This window comes from Phytophthora infestans, genomic scaffold, assembly GCF_000142945.1.
Source record: "Phytophthora infestans T30-4 supercont1.15 genomic scaffold, whole genome shotgun sequence".
Taxonomy (NCBI): domain Eukaryota; phylum Oomycota; class Peronosporomycetes; order Peronosporales; family Peronosporaceae; genus Phytophthora; species Phytophthora infestans.
In genome coordinates this window covers 1,773,663-1,791,177 of record NW_003303744.1, presented here as the reverse complement: position 1 = coordinate 1,791,177, position 17,515 = coordinate 1,773,663, and the positions used below count along the sequence as shown (strand labels likewise).

Below are 17,515 nucleotides of genomic sequence, written 5' to 3'. Positions count from 1 at the left end.
CTTTGATAAAAACCTCCGATATCGGCGTTCGCCCTCTCGCTAGAATCCATCGGACCTCCGTCGTCGGGCGTCTTAGCGAGCTGCAGGGATCTTCCATTGCAGTCCGTTACGTTAGCTCTGTTTATAATCTCCGCTGTAGTTTTGCTGACAAAGAAGTGTGACCAACGTCAACAGCAGAATCCGATACAAACGCATGGCCGCGTCGTTGCAAATTCAGAACTGACACGATGCTGTACCAGCGGAAACGATAAATGGTACTGTCTTTTGAGGTGATTACGTACCCAGTAATCATTTGATCCAAAGCCAGTGCGTTCAACTTGAGGACTGCAACGTCACTCCTGTGGGAAAATGAACTCGTGCAAAGTCCATGTGCGTTTACTAACGCTGAAGCTGAATCGCCGTCAATGTAATGCATTCTTGATTTAATTGGATTTTTAACACCTGTCCATCCACAGCAGAGACCGAAATAATAAAATAGAATCGAGCCAAGAAAGATTGTCAGCGGCAATAAAACCCAATCGATAAAATCCTCTAGCGCCTAGCAGCAGCATGAATGTGTGAGACATAGTCTATTGTTTCGCACAGCAGAGAGATAGAAAGTCAATTTTGTCAAGCTTTCAAACAGCCCAGCACATTAAAATCATTCTAAACTGCGGTAATGTTACCAGCTCGCCTCGAATTTGCTGGAACTACACTTTCCTCGTGACGAAAGCTACTTGAAATAGAGTTCAGATAGAACAGTGACGTGTTAAGCGGAAAGGCTCAGTAAAGCATATATAAGTAGAAACCTGATTCTGCTGGCCCATCATGACTTTAAAGACAGCGCCTCCAACAACATGCTAAAAACGTAGACGAAGAAGAGGAGCACGGTTTAAAAGTAATGTACTCGGGACCACACTTGTAGCATAAAATGCTCCTATTATGTTTATGTGTTACAATCGATATCTACTAAGACCCTCACATGTAAGCTCGAGGTGTTATTTATAATAGTGGATTCTTAAATTCATGTCTAAAGCGATGTTGTAGTGCCAGCAGAAAAGAGATATCTTCATACTTCCTCCGTTTCAGATTACCTGACCAAATTAAAGTTTTTCGAGCTTGCTGACAGAACTTTGGTCGAGACCACATACAAAACGCACACAAAACTAAAAAGGCGCTATATGTTTTATATGTTCTTAATTCGCACTCTATCTGCGTTAGATAATAAAACCTCACAGGAAACCTTGACTGGAGCATCAGGATACTGAGGCTTCATATATACGAATCAAAAATTCAAGTAATTTAAAACACGAGCTGGTCAAGTAATCTGAAACAGAGGGAGTATAAACTTCGTAAATTGCGAGTCCGCAAATCTTAAAGTCGGAGTGAAAACGATAGACTACAGACAACGACGGTGAAATCCGCCACCCTCTGAGCGCTATCCTCCATAGTAGTTCTTTTTTTGTTTTCTCGACAGGAAAATCCGTCGCACAATTTTATTGGTAGATAAAACAAATTAATTAGCAAAAGCAAAGTAGAAAAAATGCGATTATATTTCAACTATCGGGCACATCGGAATAGCTTTCCGGAAGCTTTTCGCTACGACTTCTTCTGAAAGCTCCCCCCAAGCCTCGATCGTCCGTTGTATTGTAGCAATACGTTTTTTGGCCGCCTTGTTCTCTGCCTTAGATTCATCCATGACCTCGTTATCCTTGCTCGCAGTATTCGATTCGCTCGCTCGCTCCGTTATCGTCTTCGTTTGGTGTCACGCACCCGCACTCCTGCAGGCACCAGCACTCTCCATCGCACATGCACTCGTCCCAGCAGATGCACTCCTCCCAGCGCGTGCACGATTCCAGCCGTCCACACTTGCTACAATATACAGATGCCGCGTCATTCGCCGAGTCTTCAGTAGTTTCAGCCACAAAATTCGTCTCCGCGGGATATTTAGTCTCTTTGATGCGGCTTGGCAGCTTCCTAACGCCTCAGCAGTCGCGATTGCTTCGCGCTTGGTTAGAATTGTATAGGAGCGCTGGGGCGCCATTTCCAAAGTGATAAAGTTTTTAACTGTACATGTAATGCTGCCCGTAGGAACCAGTCAATTCCATTTACTCGTTCATTGGCTAAAATAAAAACTTGCTCAAATCTTTTATTTTGAACTTCAAGTGTTCGTGGCGGATTTGTATGGTATGGCGGATTTCACCGTCGTTGTCTGTAGTCTATCAGTTGCTGAAGTCTATCCTCGTCCGGATTGGGTCCTAATAGTTTTACATAATGTTGCAAGAAGGTAACGGAAACTTCGAATAACGCGGTAGAAGAATTAGCTATCAATGTACCTCGAAGTACATGTACAATAGTGTCAGTGTCGTCAAGAGAACCGAGCGGAACACATACAATAAGCTAAGACAAGATCTGGTGTCAGCGAGTGCGTATAAGCGACCGGCCCCTTAGTTAGCTTCATTGGCTTCGGTGCACAGCTATTGGATACAGAACTGGAATATGAGCTCGAAGGGTCAAATATCAGGTAGTAAGCTGGCTAACTTATTGTAGGGACAGGGGAGCAAACGGGCAGCCGATATAATATTTAGGAAAGAGCAGTGTTCGGAACAGGATTAGTCACTTTCTTCTCTCTCTTGTCTAAAGGCTGTTTTTTAAAGTAAATTTAATATTCTAGAAAGCGGGCGTGCAGCTCGAAGCGCAGCTTGCACAGAACAGATGCTGCGTCTGCGAAGCAGGCGCAGGAAATCCGTCGGTGGTACTTACTATCGGTCCGATAATATCGAGTACAGGATTTCCCAACTTCAAAAGTCATAGTGCTTAGATTTTGAATTTGCTAGATAAAAGCACTGAGCTTTTGTGTTAGGAGCAGGAGATTCGCTTCTGTTTGCTTGTACGTAAGCTTAATGAATTCTAGAAAGCGGGCATGCAGTTCAAATTGCAGCTTGTATAAATTTCAGAGCTTCTTACTTTGTTAAGTTGTTTAAATTAATTCAGCATACTACTAATTGAAGTAGCACCTAAGGTCATGAAGACGTCCCAAGACACCTCTGTAATTGTTTTATAACACTGGTTCTATGGTCGGTAGCGTCCATGTGTCTTTATGTAGACTCATATTTATTTAGATTGCAAATTGTATTTTTAAGCTCCTATTATGATCTAGTAATTTGAGAGGACCTGGTATGTCAGTAGCTAAATGAAGTTCCACAAAAAATATAATAATATATTACTATAAGCGGAGCGATAGCAGAAACTTAAAGGGTTTTGCGCAATACCCTGACGAATGATGAACAAGCTGTTGGAGCAAAGAACTGCACAGTTGTTGGACACAGGAGAACGTTGACAGGGACAAAACCTCAATTCTCTGGATTTTATCCAGGAAATGAGAGGAATAAGAATAGCTACTCGACACAATTGCGACTTTTTACTTAAGGCAAGTGACCAATGGAAGGTCGTCCCTAAATAGTACGCACTCCCTCAGTTGGCAACCAGCGCTCAAAGCACCACCGACTCCGCGATGGACACCAAAAAAAAAATTGCGGTCGAATGGGGCTGCTTTTGCAGCTGGAAGGCTACAATCCGAAAATATTAAAATATTACCATCGCGCAAACTTTCGAGTGGTATACAGGCTGTATACATGTACCACAGTACCATCGAGAGTTTTAAGTTTTCAAATGTTGTAAGAAACATAAATTACGCGCATCCTTTCAAATCATAGTACATGTACATGAACATGTAATGTGGTAACGTACTGTTCTGTACAGAATGTACTTAATAAGTATTACGTTTAAAATACGTTATGCTGACACTATTGAACAGATATAACCTTTCAGTACTAACCTCTGCTCATTAAATACCCCCCAACAAGAATGCAGTATCGGTTTTAGGATTAAAATACCTCCCTCGGAATACGGAATACACGAGAATAGACTGTTCTGAGGTGCTTAAAAGCCACAATTCTGCAGTCCGTTTAAAGTAGGCAAGCAAGGACACTTGCTGCTTGCACCTTTCCTTCCTGCTTAGCTCGTCTCGCAGTTCTCTCTGCATCTCTCTAAGCCCATGTACACTTCTATCCGACACGCCCGTCGAATCTGCTTGAATTAGCAGCTTTGCAATGCGGTGCTCTGGAAACCGCACTTCATGATGTGACTTCATGGTTAGCTGAAAAGTACGCAGTGCCTCCAGTGCCTTCTTACATTTCAGTAGCTTAGGTGCTGTTCCTAATGATGGTCGATGCTGCAGCGACGATGGGCCCACTCGGCCAGGGCTCGAAAAAAAAATATAATATAATAATTGCTGCAATTGTTTTGACGAATTGACGGATTATTGGAAATGAAAGGCTTCCGTACAATATACAATTCTCCCCGTAATAATTATACTGGTCTTTTTTAAAGGTAAAAAGTGGAAATGCCTGGCTCGTACGAGAGCAAGCAAAGACCTGTTAGGATTAAGCAGCCCAGATTAAATGCTCACAATATGCAACTCGGGGTAGGTCCAGAACCTGATTACGTTTATGTTAAATAAAACAGATTTCTGGTCGAATATAATTTATAGGAGGTCATGAACATTCCTTTACAAAACTCTTTACATGTACCACTGTCTTGTGCCGTATTTTGATTGGCGAGGGACCAATCCAGGACCATAAGGACCCCCCATCCAGCAGCGTACTAATATCAGGTGTGAGAGCCCATGTGTAGTGGATTGGTAGGGTTGCTTCCAAACCACTTCACTGTTCGGACCCTAGCAATATTCTAAAATGATTGCAATACTTATTATTGGCTCCGATAATATTACTGTAGCGAATTATTTTTTCAGCAAAGCCAGTTCTATTTTATATTTAATTGTACGAGCCCTGCTCTCGGCTAGATGTTGCTGTGTTAGGTTGGGGTGGGTACATTGTGAAGCATGGTGATGGCAAATTGGCAAGCGCTGAGCATTGGTTATTAATAAGCATGGCGCGAGATGACTTAGGTTCCCTGGCAAGTTGGGGCACTAGCTTGGAAAACTATAGAATGAGAGAAACTCCGGGAGGACGCAAACTCAAGGAATGACATAGATAGTAGCGTGCGCTTGTTAGTTGGCCCCAGTAAATGTACCATTTCGAAGGAATCCAGAGCTTTTTCGCGCCTATCGCGGCTTTGTAAATATATTTCAGAAAATACAAATAAATTACCAGCTGAATGGGAATGTAAATTTTTATTATGCAACCGGTTTTTAATTTCGTGAATACTTTTCCTTTAAGTACTTCTTACAATCCTTGAAAAGAGCATGATAAGTTTCATGACGATACAGGATGTAATGATTATAGCCCTGACATGATGATGAATGGTGCCTATTTCACCCCAGTTACTAGATCCCTCAAGCCGTTGTATAAGTAAAATCCATGTTCCTACTTCTTGCAGCACTTTCTAGGACCATTTGAATACCTTATAACTACAATAAGCGACCAGAAGGAAAACATCTTAGTGTTGGCCCCACAGAAAACAGGACCTGTCGTTTTGCCTAAGCTAGAATCTTCTCGGTTCCAGGTACTTTTGCTTTCAAATGAGCGCAGATAGGTCATTCAAGTTGTTGTCACCTGGTTATCCAATGAAGGAACAGTGCTGGGTCGATGGTGTCCTCACTTATCCGTAAGCGCTTGTGCCACGAGTGATGATGCTTCGTCACCGGAGAGTGCAATAGGCTAAGGCTTCAACAGCCAATTCGGCAAATTGCTGAAACCAGCTCTTGTCGCACAAGTACCAGCTTTAGGATTTCATCAACGTCCTTACGGGATTCACCAACGAACTTGACTTGAAGACGGTCCACGCAGCTTCCCAACACACGCTCCTTGAACTATTATAAAATACAAATGCTCACAAGGAGAACGCGTTGGCCACGCTCACAACGCAATTTTCCTCCAAGAACGAACTCCAAGTCTCCGCTGCAAGACCATGAAGATCACGGCTCTCGTCGCCGCTGCAACACTCGCTACAGTGAGCGCCGTCACGGCTGACACGCCTGCTCTACGAGCTTTGGCTGACGCAGTCGAGGCCGATGCCAACGCCCCGACAGAAGGTGCCGACCAACAGGAAATGGGCTGGGGAAGACCTGGTTGGGGCTGGGGAGGTGGATGGGGAGGTGGATGGGGACACCACGGCTGGGGAGGTGGCTGGGGACACCATGGCTGGGGACACCATGGCTGGGGTCATCGTGGTTGGGGCTGGTAAGCTACCAAGTACTGGCGGAGCAAATCCGGACTCGAGAGACCGAATTCCACGCGAGAAACAAGCAAACTGTAGTCCTTCGCTCCCGTCGTCAACCGGTCACCTCTGCATGAACTCGTCTGTGCTTTCCTCTTGAACTGACGAGCTGAGTAGCGTTCGTTCTGTTTGAAACTCGAAATCAAATCATTTTTTCGATGTCACTTACTAAATCTGAGTTCATGATTAATAAAACAGCTCGGGGAGGCTGTGTGCCATTTTCGAGATCGGATAATATCCGATCTTATAAATGAAACTGAGAGGTTGTACAAAGCTGAAAACACACGTCTTCTGAACTCGTTAGCGCGTTAGTCGAGGAGAAATCTTCTGTTGATTGTAGGGATAAGGGGCTTACAAACACGTCGGAGGATATCCGCGTAGGTTTTGATGCCCAGTTCTGTACGTTTGAGCTCGGAATCGTGTAACCAAACGAATAATCGAGCGGGTACCCCGGGTAAAAAAGAATGTTGACCGCTTCACACCATGGGATTATTGTGGGCACAGCTTTCAATAAATATACAACATTAAGTGCAGCTTGCATCTATACTTTTCTATTTGGTGTAGCCACTAGCAACACAAGACAAGATACGCTGCGACGAGTACAGTAAGTACGCATAGCATGGATTCCAGTATTGATTTTGCATCAACGTGCTCTTTAAGTTTTAGCAGACTTTCTAGTAATTTAAAATTACTTTTTCCATTACCGGTACATGTACATTACATTGTGTGTTGCAGCTCTCGTAGCAACAAATCATCTCCTCCGCCTGCTTCGCGGCCGCAGCATTTACTTTGCTCGCTTAACTCCCATATGCTGCATATAGCTTGGCAACTGTACGACGTTAAGCGCGCGAAGCTGACATCCGAGCATTCATTTTCAGTCTCACTACCAGTCTATGACCTTATTCAGTGGTTACATCCATTATCCTTTTACTTTAGACAGCAGTAGAAAGTGTAGCACAGTCGGCAGCACGATGGGCCATAGCCAACAGAGATTCTTCTCTTGCAGATAGTACAAAATGTGTTAGACTCAACACGCAGTTTTTGGTGTCTTCAGTTTCAGTAAATACGCTCCTAATCGCTCGAAAAGTGCTAGCTACTCTCCAATAATTAATAGAGAAGGAGAAAGAGGAGCAGGCAAGCCATGAGCTGCGTTTTAGTTTTTCGGTAATGCAGCAAGTGACGTTTTCATACAATTTTCCATTTAAGTTTAAATAAAGACCATTTGAACGCTAACAATCACTCTGAGTAAACTTGAATCGGGATACATGACAAACGACGGTGTTCGAGTTGGTATGATTTTTTTTTCGATTAAAATATATCTGTAAGGCACTCACATTAAAGGCAAATAAGTAAGTAGGCCGTCTGTGGATACCCTGTTTGGGTGTTCAGGTGAGTGCGGGTAGGACTTCTCATGCAATCGGATAAACTGTGTTAAAGCACATCGCCCGAAGGCGTGTATGCTTACATGTAACGCATTTGTATTAGGACGAGGTAGACTTTTGGTCAGCATATGTGTCTCGTACCGCTGCGCTGGGCGGGCCTTGTTCAGCCCTTGCAGCTTTATTGCGGCAACTCATGAAAGTGGTTTGGAACATAGAAAGTATTATTTATATAATATAACTTTACATTATCCTGAGTGGGGGGGGGAGGTAGAATTTGCATGCAACCTACACGCCAATACCAGGCAGTCGCCGGTGGTTGATATGATGGAAGCGTATATTAGAGACCTTTCGCCACCAGCAGTATTTACCCATACCCACAGTGTTAAACAAAAACGCTGCACACTCTGCCCATCTGAGGATAGCGTTCTGCAGAATCTACCAGCCTGTAGAATGATTTCCTCACATCTAAATCGCCCACCTTTCCTGTTAAGCTCTGCCACCCAGTGAGAAGCGTCGAAACTTCACGGGCGAAGAGGACCTTGCGCTGCTGCGCCAAGCAGCATTCGATCGGCCTTTTTTAAGTGAGCGTGGAGGGGTCATTGCTGCTTGGGACTCCGTGGCTGCTACACTTGTCGGCGACGCAGGCTTTCCAAGAGACAAGCTTTCAGGAAAGCATGCACAGGCACGCTTGGACAAGCTTATTCGGCGCAAGAGAGATGCGAACACGGTGGCGCTTGCCGCATCGGGGGTCGCAGAGGAAGAAACTGAAGCTGTACGATTCTCGACGAGCTCATCGAGCTTATCGATGATCGTGCAGCAGTGCAGAAGTCTCAAAAAGACGCAGCCAAGCGAAAGCGTGACGAAGACGAGGAAGCCTCTCGAAACGTCCGTCGCCTCGCCATGCAGCGTCTTCGTGACGAGAGTACGACGTTACCACGAAAGCGCAAGGAGGAGGAAATGAAAGAGTTTGTACTCCAATTAAAGAAGCAGGAGATCGAAGCAAGAAAAGAGGAGCAGGAGACAAAAGCTGCTCAGCGCGCCGAAGAACGACAAAAGGACCGAGACTTTATGCTTGCATTGGCAGAGATGATTGGACAGCAGATCGCTGGAATTGTCAGCGCTAATCGTAGTTAGAACACGCAAATAAAACGGAAGGGTGGTAATTTGCTTTATGCTTTTAAGTATTCTGCCAATGTAGGGGGTACCAGTTCAAAATACTTACTGATCTGGTTCCCACCTTCATGGCAACAATGGCAATTGGTGAGCAGCATACTTACGGAGACATACTTATCTATAGGTCCCACCCGTAGTTTTAGTGACTTCTTGTAATCAATAAACGCCCAGTAGCTTTTCAAATGCGCGAACTTCCATTCCACCGATTCCCGCACGGCGCTCATTCTTGCATTAAAAATCTTTATCAATGCCGATACACTTGCACCTTCGTAACCCGACACGATGTACTGTTGGATAGGATACGCTGGGTCGCCGTACAGCGCGTACCCTCTAAAGATGTCGTCTTGCGTCTCAAAAAACTTCACCGAGAGATCGAATCCGATATCAAATTTATTCTCTCAGATGAGAGACAAGCTCTCGCTGTATTTCAAAACTGAAACGTGGCTTGAACTAGGCAAGTCCAGCGAGTATGTCAAGAGGAAGTTGGGGCTGGAGGGATTACAAGGCACAAAACTAACTTCGCACAAGAACTACAAACGGTGGGTGAAATATTCTCACAGGCTTGAAAAAAATCAGCTACTGGCAAAGGCCCAAAGAAAATACTCTACATTTAAGGTGTGGAACGAGGCCGGGCTTGAAAAGATCACCGGTAAAAAAGTGTGGAACGGCATGCCAGCTCAGGAAGCCATTGATGTTTTGAAGTCGATCCAGTCATCGGATTCGTTTAAGTACTATCAGCGCTACATTACTATGTATGATGGGTACATGATAAACTTGTTCGGTTCGGGTTATTATCGTCCCGACAGATTTATCGACGAGAGTGCCACTGCAGTGGAAAAGATGGCGAGGGCGTACATTTGGGCAGACAATGGAATAGACGAGCGGTATGTGAGGGAATTCTTGGGTTTGTTGAGGAAGAAAGACGACGAGGTCCTCAAGAACCCATATTACCGATTTTACAAGGATTCACTGAAGAAAGGCCAAAGCTAAACCAAACATGAACATCGCTCTATAATATCCGTCTAATTATTTCGACGTACGATTAGGTGCATGAACTCATTTGTGGCAACAATCAAGCAAATGCTGTGCAAAATATAGGAAACCCTACCTAGTATGTGGTTTATTGTCAGTGAATCAGACGAACTCTTCCAACCCTTCAAGTAATTCACCCATCTCGACCAGTCGGTCACTTCCTCTGGGTTCAACTGACCCTCTCCACAAGAGTACACCAATCAAAACGGAAGTGTGGTCCATCTGGTACCGTCATGCGGGTGTTCTTCTTCCTCTCGCTGTTCACAGCCACCGCCAACGCCGCTTGTAGTCGCGACTCGACTGCTCTGACATCCGACTGCTCGCAATGCTACCAAGGTCGCCCTTGCATCGCCTTCGCTGCGGATGCGTCGTGCAACGCCACCACCTTCGGAACGTGCGTCAATAACGGGAACTCGTCCAGCGGCTCAGCCGAGGACTCGTGCGCCTTCGAGTGTTTTACCAACGGACCCAGCGACTTTGCCGCCAATGGGGCCGTGGAGTTTACAGAATACGTCTTCTTTATTCCTTACGGGGATGTAGAGAGCAAGTGGGAGGCGAGCTGGACGAGCTCTCAGGCGAGTACAGTGGACTCGCAATTGGAGAGCGAAGCGGACGAGACGCAGCTTTATCCTAGCGAATCCAATTTAGTGTTCGAGGACATTGAACCGCTAACGTTCCAGTCAGAGACGACGACGGCGTAAGTGGGATATTTTTTATTTTAACATTTAGAAAGAATATGCTGACTTTGGGATGGTGACAGAGTGTTTGTCGGGGGGACGAGTGTGTGGGGAGTGAGAGGAAAAGTGTCGCAAGTGAAATTAAGCCCACAGTTCCTGTCAGCGAATACGCAGCTAACAAATATGTACGTGGTTGGATCTTATTTTGTTATATTTCTCTAAATGTTGATATTTATTTTTAAATAGAACGATGGTAAATCTCGGGTTTCTTGTGGATCCGCCGCAGTCAACGTTCCCTACGACGAATGTTGAGAGCTTCCGGATGTCCAATTGTCTGTTGAGCACGTATCCGGCAGATTTGGAGTTCATGACGTCGGTCGTGCACGTGTGAGAAAAAATATTAAATATTATTAGCTGTTAAGGGCGAACACTGACAAGTTTATGTCTTTAAAGCGACTTCTCGCAGAACTACTTTAAGGACTACGCTGTCAAGTTCTCGCATGAATCGATGGAGACGCTCAACTTGTCTACGAACGCCTTGACGGCCTGCAGCGGCAACTTTCCGAACATGTTAAACCTGTAGGTAACTTTATTTATATCTTTGTTTTTTAAGTTTATTAAACTTATTTTTTTTTCTGCGCAGGGATCTGTCTGGCAACACACTAACCGACATTCCATCCAATATCTTCAGCATGCCCAAGCTAAAAGTGTTAAACCTCAGTCACAACTCCTTCACGGGAGTGGCGCTGACAGCAAACCAAGTCTCGTTCCTCCAGAGTCTGGACTCTTTTACTATCGACACATTTGGCGACGTTTCTTCCTGTTCGGAGTCGGCGCAAGTCGAGATCAGCGGCGTATCTGTGTGCACCAGTACAGGTTATGCGGACGACTCGTCTAGTGACGGTAGCAGTAGCAACACGGCGGCGGTTGTAGGTGGCATCGTCGGCGCTATCGTCGTGGCAATTGTCCTTGGCGTCGCCTTCTTCTGCTACCGACGGCGTAAAGCTCACGGCAAAGGCTTCGGAACTACGACGGGGTTTTCGGATCCTACGAATCGATCTGGGAAGGGTGGGGCATCGCTTTGGAACGACCAAGAACTGCTGTCGTTGCAGGTTAATCCCGATGACATCGAGGACATTCGGAAGCTCGGAACAGGAGCTTTCGGAGTCGTCTACCTTGCCAAATATCGCCAGAACAGACTCGTAGCTTGCAAACGCCTTAAAAAGGGGGACGCGACGTTCGAAAACACCCAAAATTTCGTTGCGGAGATCAAATTATGCGCAACTTTGGACCATCCGCGGGTGGTTCAATTGCTCGGAGTTGCGTGGACCATTGAGAGCGACTTGCAAGCCATGTTCGAGTACATGGCCCAGGGAGATCTCCGTACGTATCTCGAGAAGACCAAGTCGGGGTCTTCGCTCTGGAACGCTGAGAAGCTGCAGCTTTCTGCGGATGTTACTGAAGCTTTAGTGTACGTTCACTCGTTCACGCCGCCGATCGTGCATCGAGATCTCAAATCTCGTAACATTCTTCTGTCTCAAGACACTCGAGGCCATCTGAGCGACTTTGGGGTGGCTCGCGTGCGATCTGCTAACGACACGATGACTAGAGGCGTCGGCACTGGACGGTGGCTGGCTCCGGAAGTGATCACGGGCAACAGGAACTACGACCAAACCAGCGACATCTTTGCGCTTGGCGTCGTCATGTCCGAGCTGGACACGCACATGTTGCCGTACGAAGATGCTCGTGGCGCGGGGGGAAACCCATTGGCCGACGTCGCGATTCTTCAGCTCGTAGCTTCGGGTAAATTACTGCCGACGTTCAGCTCTATGTGTCCTGCAGAGCTTCACGACCTGGCGAGACGCTGCATGGCGTTTAACCCACACGAAAGACCCACTGCAGTTGAAGTGGCCTTTGCGCTAAGGACCCTCCAGAAATCTGGCGGGTTTAATTAAACTGGGTCTCTTATTTGTCTTTTTTTGGGATATTGACTCACCAGATATTGATCACGCTCTGGCTGGAGTTGACAGATCGGTACTATCCTTTTAGCACTCGCCAGATTATGATCGCCCTTGCCAGATCCTGGTACCCTGGCTAACTATCTTCCAGATCCTAGTACTCTATTATAAGATTAGTACCCCGCACTGCGTGTGAGTCTTTGGGTTGCTCCTTCTCGTTAATGTTGAAATGCAGGTTGCCACTCAACAAAACAGAGCGGAAGATTTGCAGGCTTCTAAATCTGAAACTGTCTACAAGTAGCTAAACATGGCTTCCCACAGCGAAATGCGGCTCAGGAGACCGCATCGCGCCATCTCTTTATTTATATGTTTGTATCGATGCCTTGACTAAGTATTTGGTAGCTGCAGCTAAACAATTAAATATAGGTCATGTTTACGGGTCAAATTTGGAAAGCTAAAGACGTTGCTTAGAAAAACGTTAATTTTATCCAAAATAAAAGTGTCATGTGACCAAGGTACAGTATTTGAGTTACTGCCCCTCCGTAAAACCCTCATTTGCGGCCTGTTAGTCTGATTAAATTAGTGTTAAAAAAATTATATTTTTTTAATGATATTGATAATTAGGTTTTATCTACAACTTTAGAGCAGTGTGTAGTGTGAGCGTTGGATGACGCGAAGCTCGTAGGCGACCACATGAGCTGGCGGTCGCTTCTCCGGGTCTTGGTCGAGACAGCGCTCCGCCAGCATTCGAAGTTCCGGTGGACAACTGGCGCCAAACCTGGGGCGCAGTTGGCCAGTAGCGACGAGCTGCAAGATGGCAATGTCGTTCAGGCGATTGCCATTGGCTCCTCGCACATCTTCGTACGGGATCGCGTGTGTATCCATCTCAGACAAGACCACGCCGAACGAAAAGACATCCACGGACTGATCGTACTTGCCACTACCGGCAATGACCTCGGGCGCTAGCCAGCGACCTGTGCCGACCGCAGCAGTCATCGTCTCGTCCACGGATTTGTATCTCGAGGCCCCGAAATCGGTCACTTTTGCCTTCAGCTCGCCCGTTAGCAACACGTTCCGTGACTTGAGATCCCGATGCACTAGTGGCGGTGTGAACGAGTGCACGTACACCAACGCCTCGATGATATCGGCAGCTAGTTGCAGCAACTCCTGACTCCAATGGCGAGGAGACGTCGGATCCACGAGGTAGTCACGTAAGTCACCGCCCTCCATGTACTCGAACAGCGCCTGCAAGTCGCTCTCGATCGTCCAAGCGCATCCAAGAAGACGCACGACGTTCGGGTGATCCAAAGGCGCCACCATCTTGATCTCCTCAATAAAAGCTTGCGTTCTCTGCTTCGTCACCAGGTCGGAACGCAGTCGCTTGGACGCCAGCAATTGAGAGCCACGGTACTTCACTAACCACACGATCCCGAACGCTCCACTGCCGATCGTCCCAATGTCCTCAATCTCGTCATACTTCACCTGCAGCGACAATAACTCCTCGTCGTTCCAGAGTGAATACGCCGTTGAGCTTTGGTTACTCTGTGTACTACGAGTCGAGATACGAGGCGAGTAATTACTCTCCTCGTACTCATAGTCGCTACAGAAGCGTGGGCCTCCACTCACAGGTGTGCGTCGACCACCACGGTAGCCTTTATCAACTGGAGATCGCGCGAGAGGCGGCGATAGCCCACCAAAGTACGACTCACGAACTACTCGGGAGCGATTGTCGTGTCTTCGTACGCGCATCCTGTACAGCCAAATGCCAGCTAGCACCACAGCAACGAGCACTAACAGGCCTCCGACGATGGAGCCCACAAGAACCAACACGTCCGACGACGAGCTGGAGGCTTGGTTGTTGCTGTCGTTGTCGTCGTTCGAGCTGTCGGAGATGCAGACAGTCAGCGAGTGCACTTTGAGTTGGTTGGCGCTGCTGCAGCTGTCGATGGGCTTTAAGAAATCGGAGTTCTCGAGCTCTAGCATGATCAGTTCGCTCAGGAACGAGGCTTGGTCTTGAGTAAACCAGGGAGAAGCGAGAGGATTCCCTTTGATCTTTAACTCTTTCAGCCTGTCATGGATGAAGAGGCTGGCTGGGATGTCACTGAAGTTGTTGTCGGTCAAGTCCAACGTCACGAGGTTGGGGAAAACAGCGCGGAACGAGTGGAGGTTATTGTCTTGAAAACTCCTAAAATTAGTCAAATGGGTGAGTTTGGTGTGAAATATGCAAAGAAATAGAAACGTACAAGTGGACGATGGAGTTGAGTGCTGCAGTTGCAGCGATTTCGGTGATGTAGTTTTTATCCAGATCACTGTAAAGTTAGTTAAAGTTAGAATTTAGAAATTGGGTAAAATTAGAAATTTTACTTATACGTACAGATTTTGAAGACTGGTAAAATTTGCTACCAGAGTCGGGAACGCAGACAGCAGCGTGTTGGCAAGACTTAATTTCTGCAGCGACGTTGGCAATACAGCTGGCAGCTGCTGAAGTGTAGCGGGAGTGGAGAGATCCACGTTGTTCAGCGCCACATTCGTGACCCTGGATTGGGTGGAGATGACGTCGGGGCCGAACGTCACCTTGGCCACTTTGCTCTTAACCGACGCATTTACACTGCTGCCTCCCAGCAATTTACTAAAAATAAACAGTCGTTAGAAACGAAAATAATAATATTTAAACACAGCACTTACAATGACGTCACGGTCGGCTGGAGTTCAATGCTGCTGACGTTGGAGACTACGTCGTTGCTCGCCACAGCGAACGCGTCAGTCTCATCGGGTACTGCTTTAATCTGTCGCAGGAACGCAGACCCGCTGCTGTCTGTTCTCTCCTTCTCGTAGCCGCTCTCGTACGCTCCAAACTCGATTAGAAACGTAAAGGTATCCGGATCGTCCAATGACTTAGCAAAGCATTGAACCGCGCACTGTTTCGCTGTGATGCACGAGGCTCCCGACGGACAGGACGATGCGCTGTATGCCACACACGGTTCGTACTGCGAGCATGCGTCGTCACAGCTCGTTGACAGCGTCGACCCTGTGAGTCCACACGCCTGCCCTGCCACCCCCTGGATGAACAGCAACGTGGCTGCTGCCACGCCCGCCTTCATGGTAAGCGGTGTTCGCCCTGTGTCCTGCCTCCTGCGGGTCCTACCGCATCGGCGCATTGGATTGAGACCCTTTGACAGGAAGTCTCACAGTCCATCGGATGTCCAGCCGTCGAAAACTTTCGCGCCACTTCTTAGTCCTTTTGGCAGGTGACAGCGCTGTCTTTTTCTTCCAACTTGGAGTGGAGCACTAACGCGTACTGCACCCAAAAGCTACACTTGAGTCGCTGCGAGCCGCTAGGTGGACAGGCAGCTGGTCAATAGGAAAGCGCGGAAATTAGTCCCAGGGGATGACACTGGCACCAAACTCTTTGCCGACTGCAGAGAGTTTTTGACGACTGAGCAAGGAATCGAGCCGCTCGTAGTGGAGGCATGTGGCTATCCTCCCTTCACGCAGAGGGCGAAGCTCACCCTCTGCGTGAAGCTGGCGTGGAGTGCCACCTTCCCACCGGTTGTCAACTCGAAGGGCTGTCATTGGAGCTCTACACCGTCTATCTCGATAATATCAGCAAATAAACACTATGTATGCAGATAGAGTTAGCCTTCAAATGACTCTATTTTACGATATTATTAGTAAAGGAAGGTTTGTAGCAAAGTGGTACTTTGACGTACAAAATCTAGGTTGGGCTCATTTATGGGGAGAAACAGGCCGAACGTAGGATTTTGCTGATTGTGTTGCCAGTTTGTGACGCGGCGAATCCCTAGTTTGCACCGAAGTCAGCGCGATCGCGATCGTTGATGTTTGCGGTCTGGAGAAAGCGCCCATGCCTCTGGATTCCAGGCGATACGGTAGAATATTTGTCAACCCTTGACATGGATTGCTTGTTGTCGCCGAAATGTCTGACCCCAGGAGAGTATATAGTCGCTAATCCAGCAACTTAATGAAAGGTTTTTGAGTTGCTCAAATCGTAATTAGCGTTTTTAACATTTTACTGTTAACACTACGACTGTTGCAGAATTGTTGTTTTTATTCAGCCAATCGTTATCTTCAGCCGAAGTTAATTAGGGCACGATAATTTACCGATAGTTACTTCGAGTGGCGCCAGAAATAATTGCTATCTTCGTCCGATTTTTGATACTGTGCTATGGACGAAGTTAAGACGAAGTTAGCGGGTACAGTACAGAACAATGGTGTTTTCAGCTTATGTGCAGTCAAACTTACATGCAAATAAACAGCTCATAAGATTGTCTACTTTAGGGGTACTCTGATTGCGTGTGTGAGGAGCAGGACTCCCGATTATGGCATGATCTTTTCAATTATTTCTAATAAAATCATAAATATATTATTTCTTCGAATACCTGGATGTTTTTTATAGTTTATTTGCTTAAAGAATCATCCGACATAATTTATAAAAAACCATCTTTATCATTATGTACTTCTCACAACCAATCATGACTTTTCACTACTTAAACTCTCTGCTACCAGCACTTCTCTAAGCCAGCTATACGACACAGCTTGCTCACGTCCTCATTTTTTAATTTAAGCAACTCGAACAAAGCCCCTCGCTAAGCTACTATGGTCCTTGCCACGCTTCCCCGCCACGCCACCTTCACGCCAGCCCAGGTTACTGGGCTCTACTTCCGACCGTGCCGTCCCGCCGAGGCCGAGATCGTCTCGGGGTACTTCCGCTGTCGTTGTGACACGATTCGGAAGCAGACTCGCCGAAGTGGCTACTCCAGCCTAATGCAGCACGTCCATCGGGAGCACCCGGACTTCAAGGCTGTTGTGCTAACTGCAGCTACCGCCGAGACAGGCTCGCTGCTAGACTACGTCCGTCGGTCAGCCCTCAACATATTTGGCTGGCTCGACTGAATTGTCAAGAACGGTCTCCCACTCCACTTCTGTGAGAATGCCGCTGCTAGAAGGTAACCATCGTTTAGCCAGATTTAAATATGTAGATTTTATTTAGGCTAACTAAATTTTGTGCTACTCCGATACTCTAATTTGGACCCGATTTGTGTCGAGACACTTCAGC

At 46.7% G+C, this 17,515-nt stretch overlaps 3 protein-coding genes across 3 annotated transcripts; 1 reads left to right on the top strand and 2 right to left on the bottom strand.

The window, feature by feature from the left end:
• Positions 1–10,039: 10,039 nt before the first annotated feature.
• PITG_09665 (protein kinase, putative) lies at positions 10,040–12,438 on the top strand (the record flags this gene model as incomplete). The annotated part of the gene is made up of 5 exons (XM_002903230.1): positions 10,040–10,503; positions 10,567–10,668; positions 10,730–10,870; positions 10,937–11,062; positions 11,127–12,438. The coding sequence occupies 5 exons, from the start codon at positions 10,040–10,042 to the stop codon at positions 12,436–12,438; spliced, it is 2,145 nt and encodes a 714-aa protein (XP_002903276.1).
• Positions 12,439–13,080: 642 nt separating this feature from the next.
• PITG_09664 (protein kinase, putative) lies at positions 13,081–15,542 on the bottom strand (the record flags this gene model as incomplete). Its single annotated transcript, XM_002903229.1, has 4 exons — positions 13,081–14,626; positions 14,685–14,750; positions 14,816–15,070; positions 15,127–15,542. The coding sequence occupies 4 exons, from the start codon at positions 15,540–15,542 to the stop codon at positions 13,081–13,083; spliced, it is 2,283 nt and encodes a 760-aa protein (XP_002903275.1).
• Positions 15,543–15,816: 274 nt separating this feature from the next.
• PITG_09663 (uncharacterized protein) lies at positions 15,817–16,354 on the bottom strand (the record flags this gene model as incomplete). The annotated part of the gene is made up of 2 exons (XM_002903228.1): positions 15,817–16,007; positions 16,252–16,354. 2 exons carry the CDS (start codon positions 16,352–16,354, stop codon positions 15,817–15,819), a joined length of 294 nt encoding a protein of 97 aa, XP_002903274.1.
• Between the last annotated feature and the right edge of the window lie 1,161 nt (positions 16,355–17,515).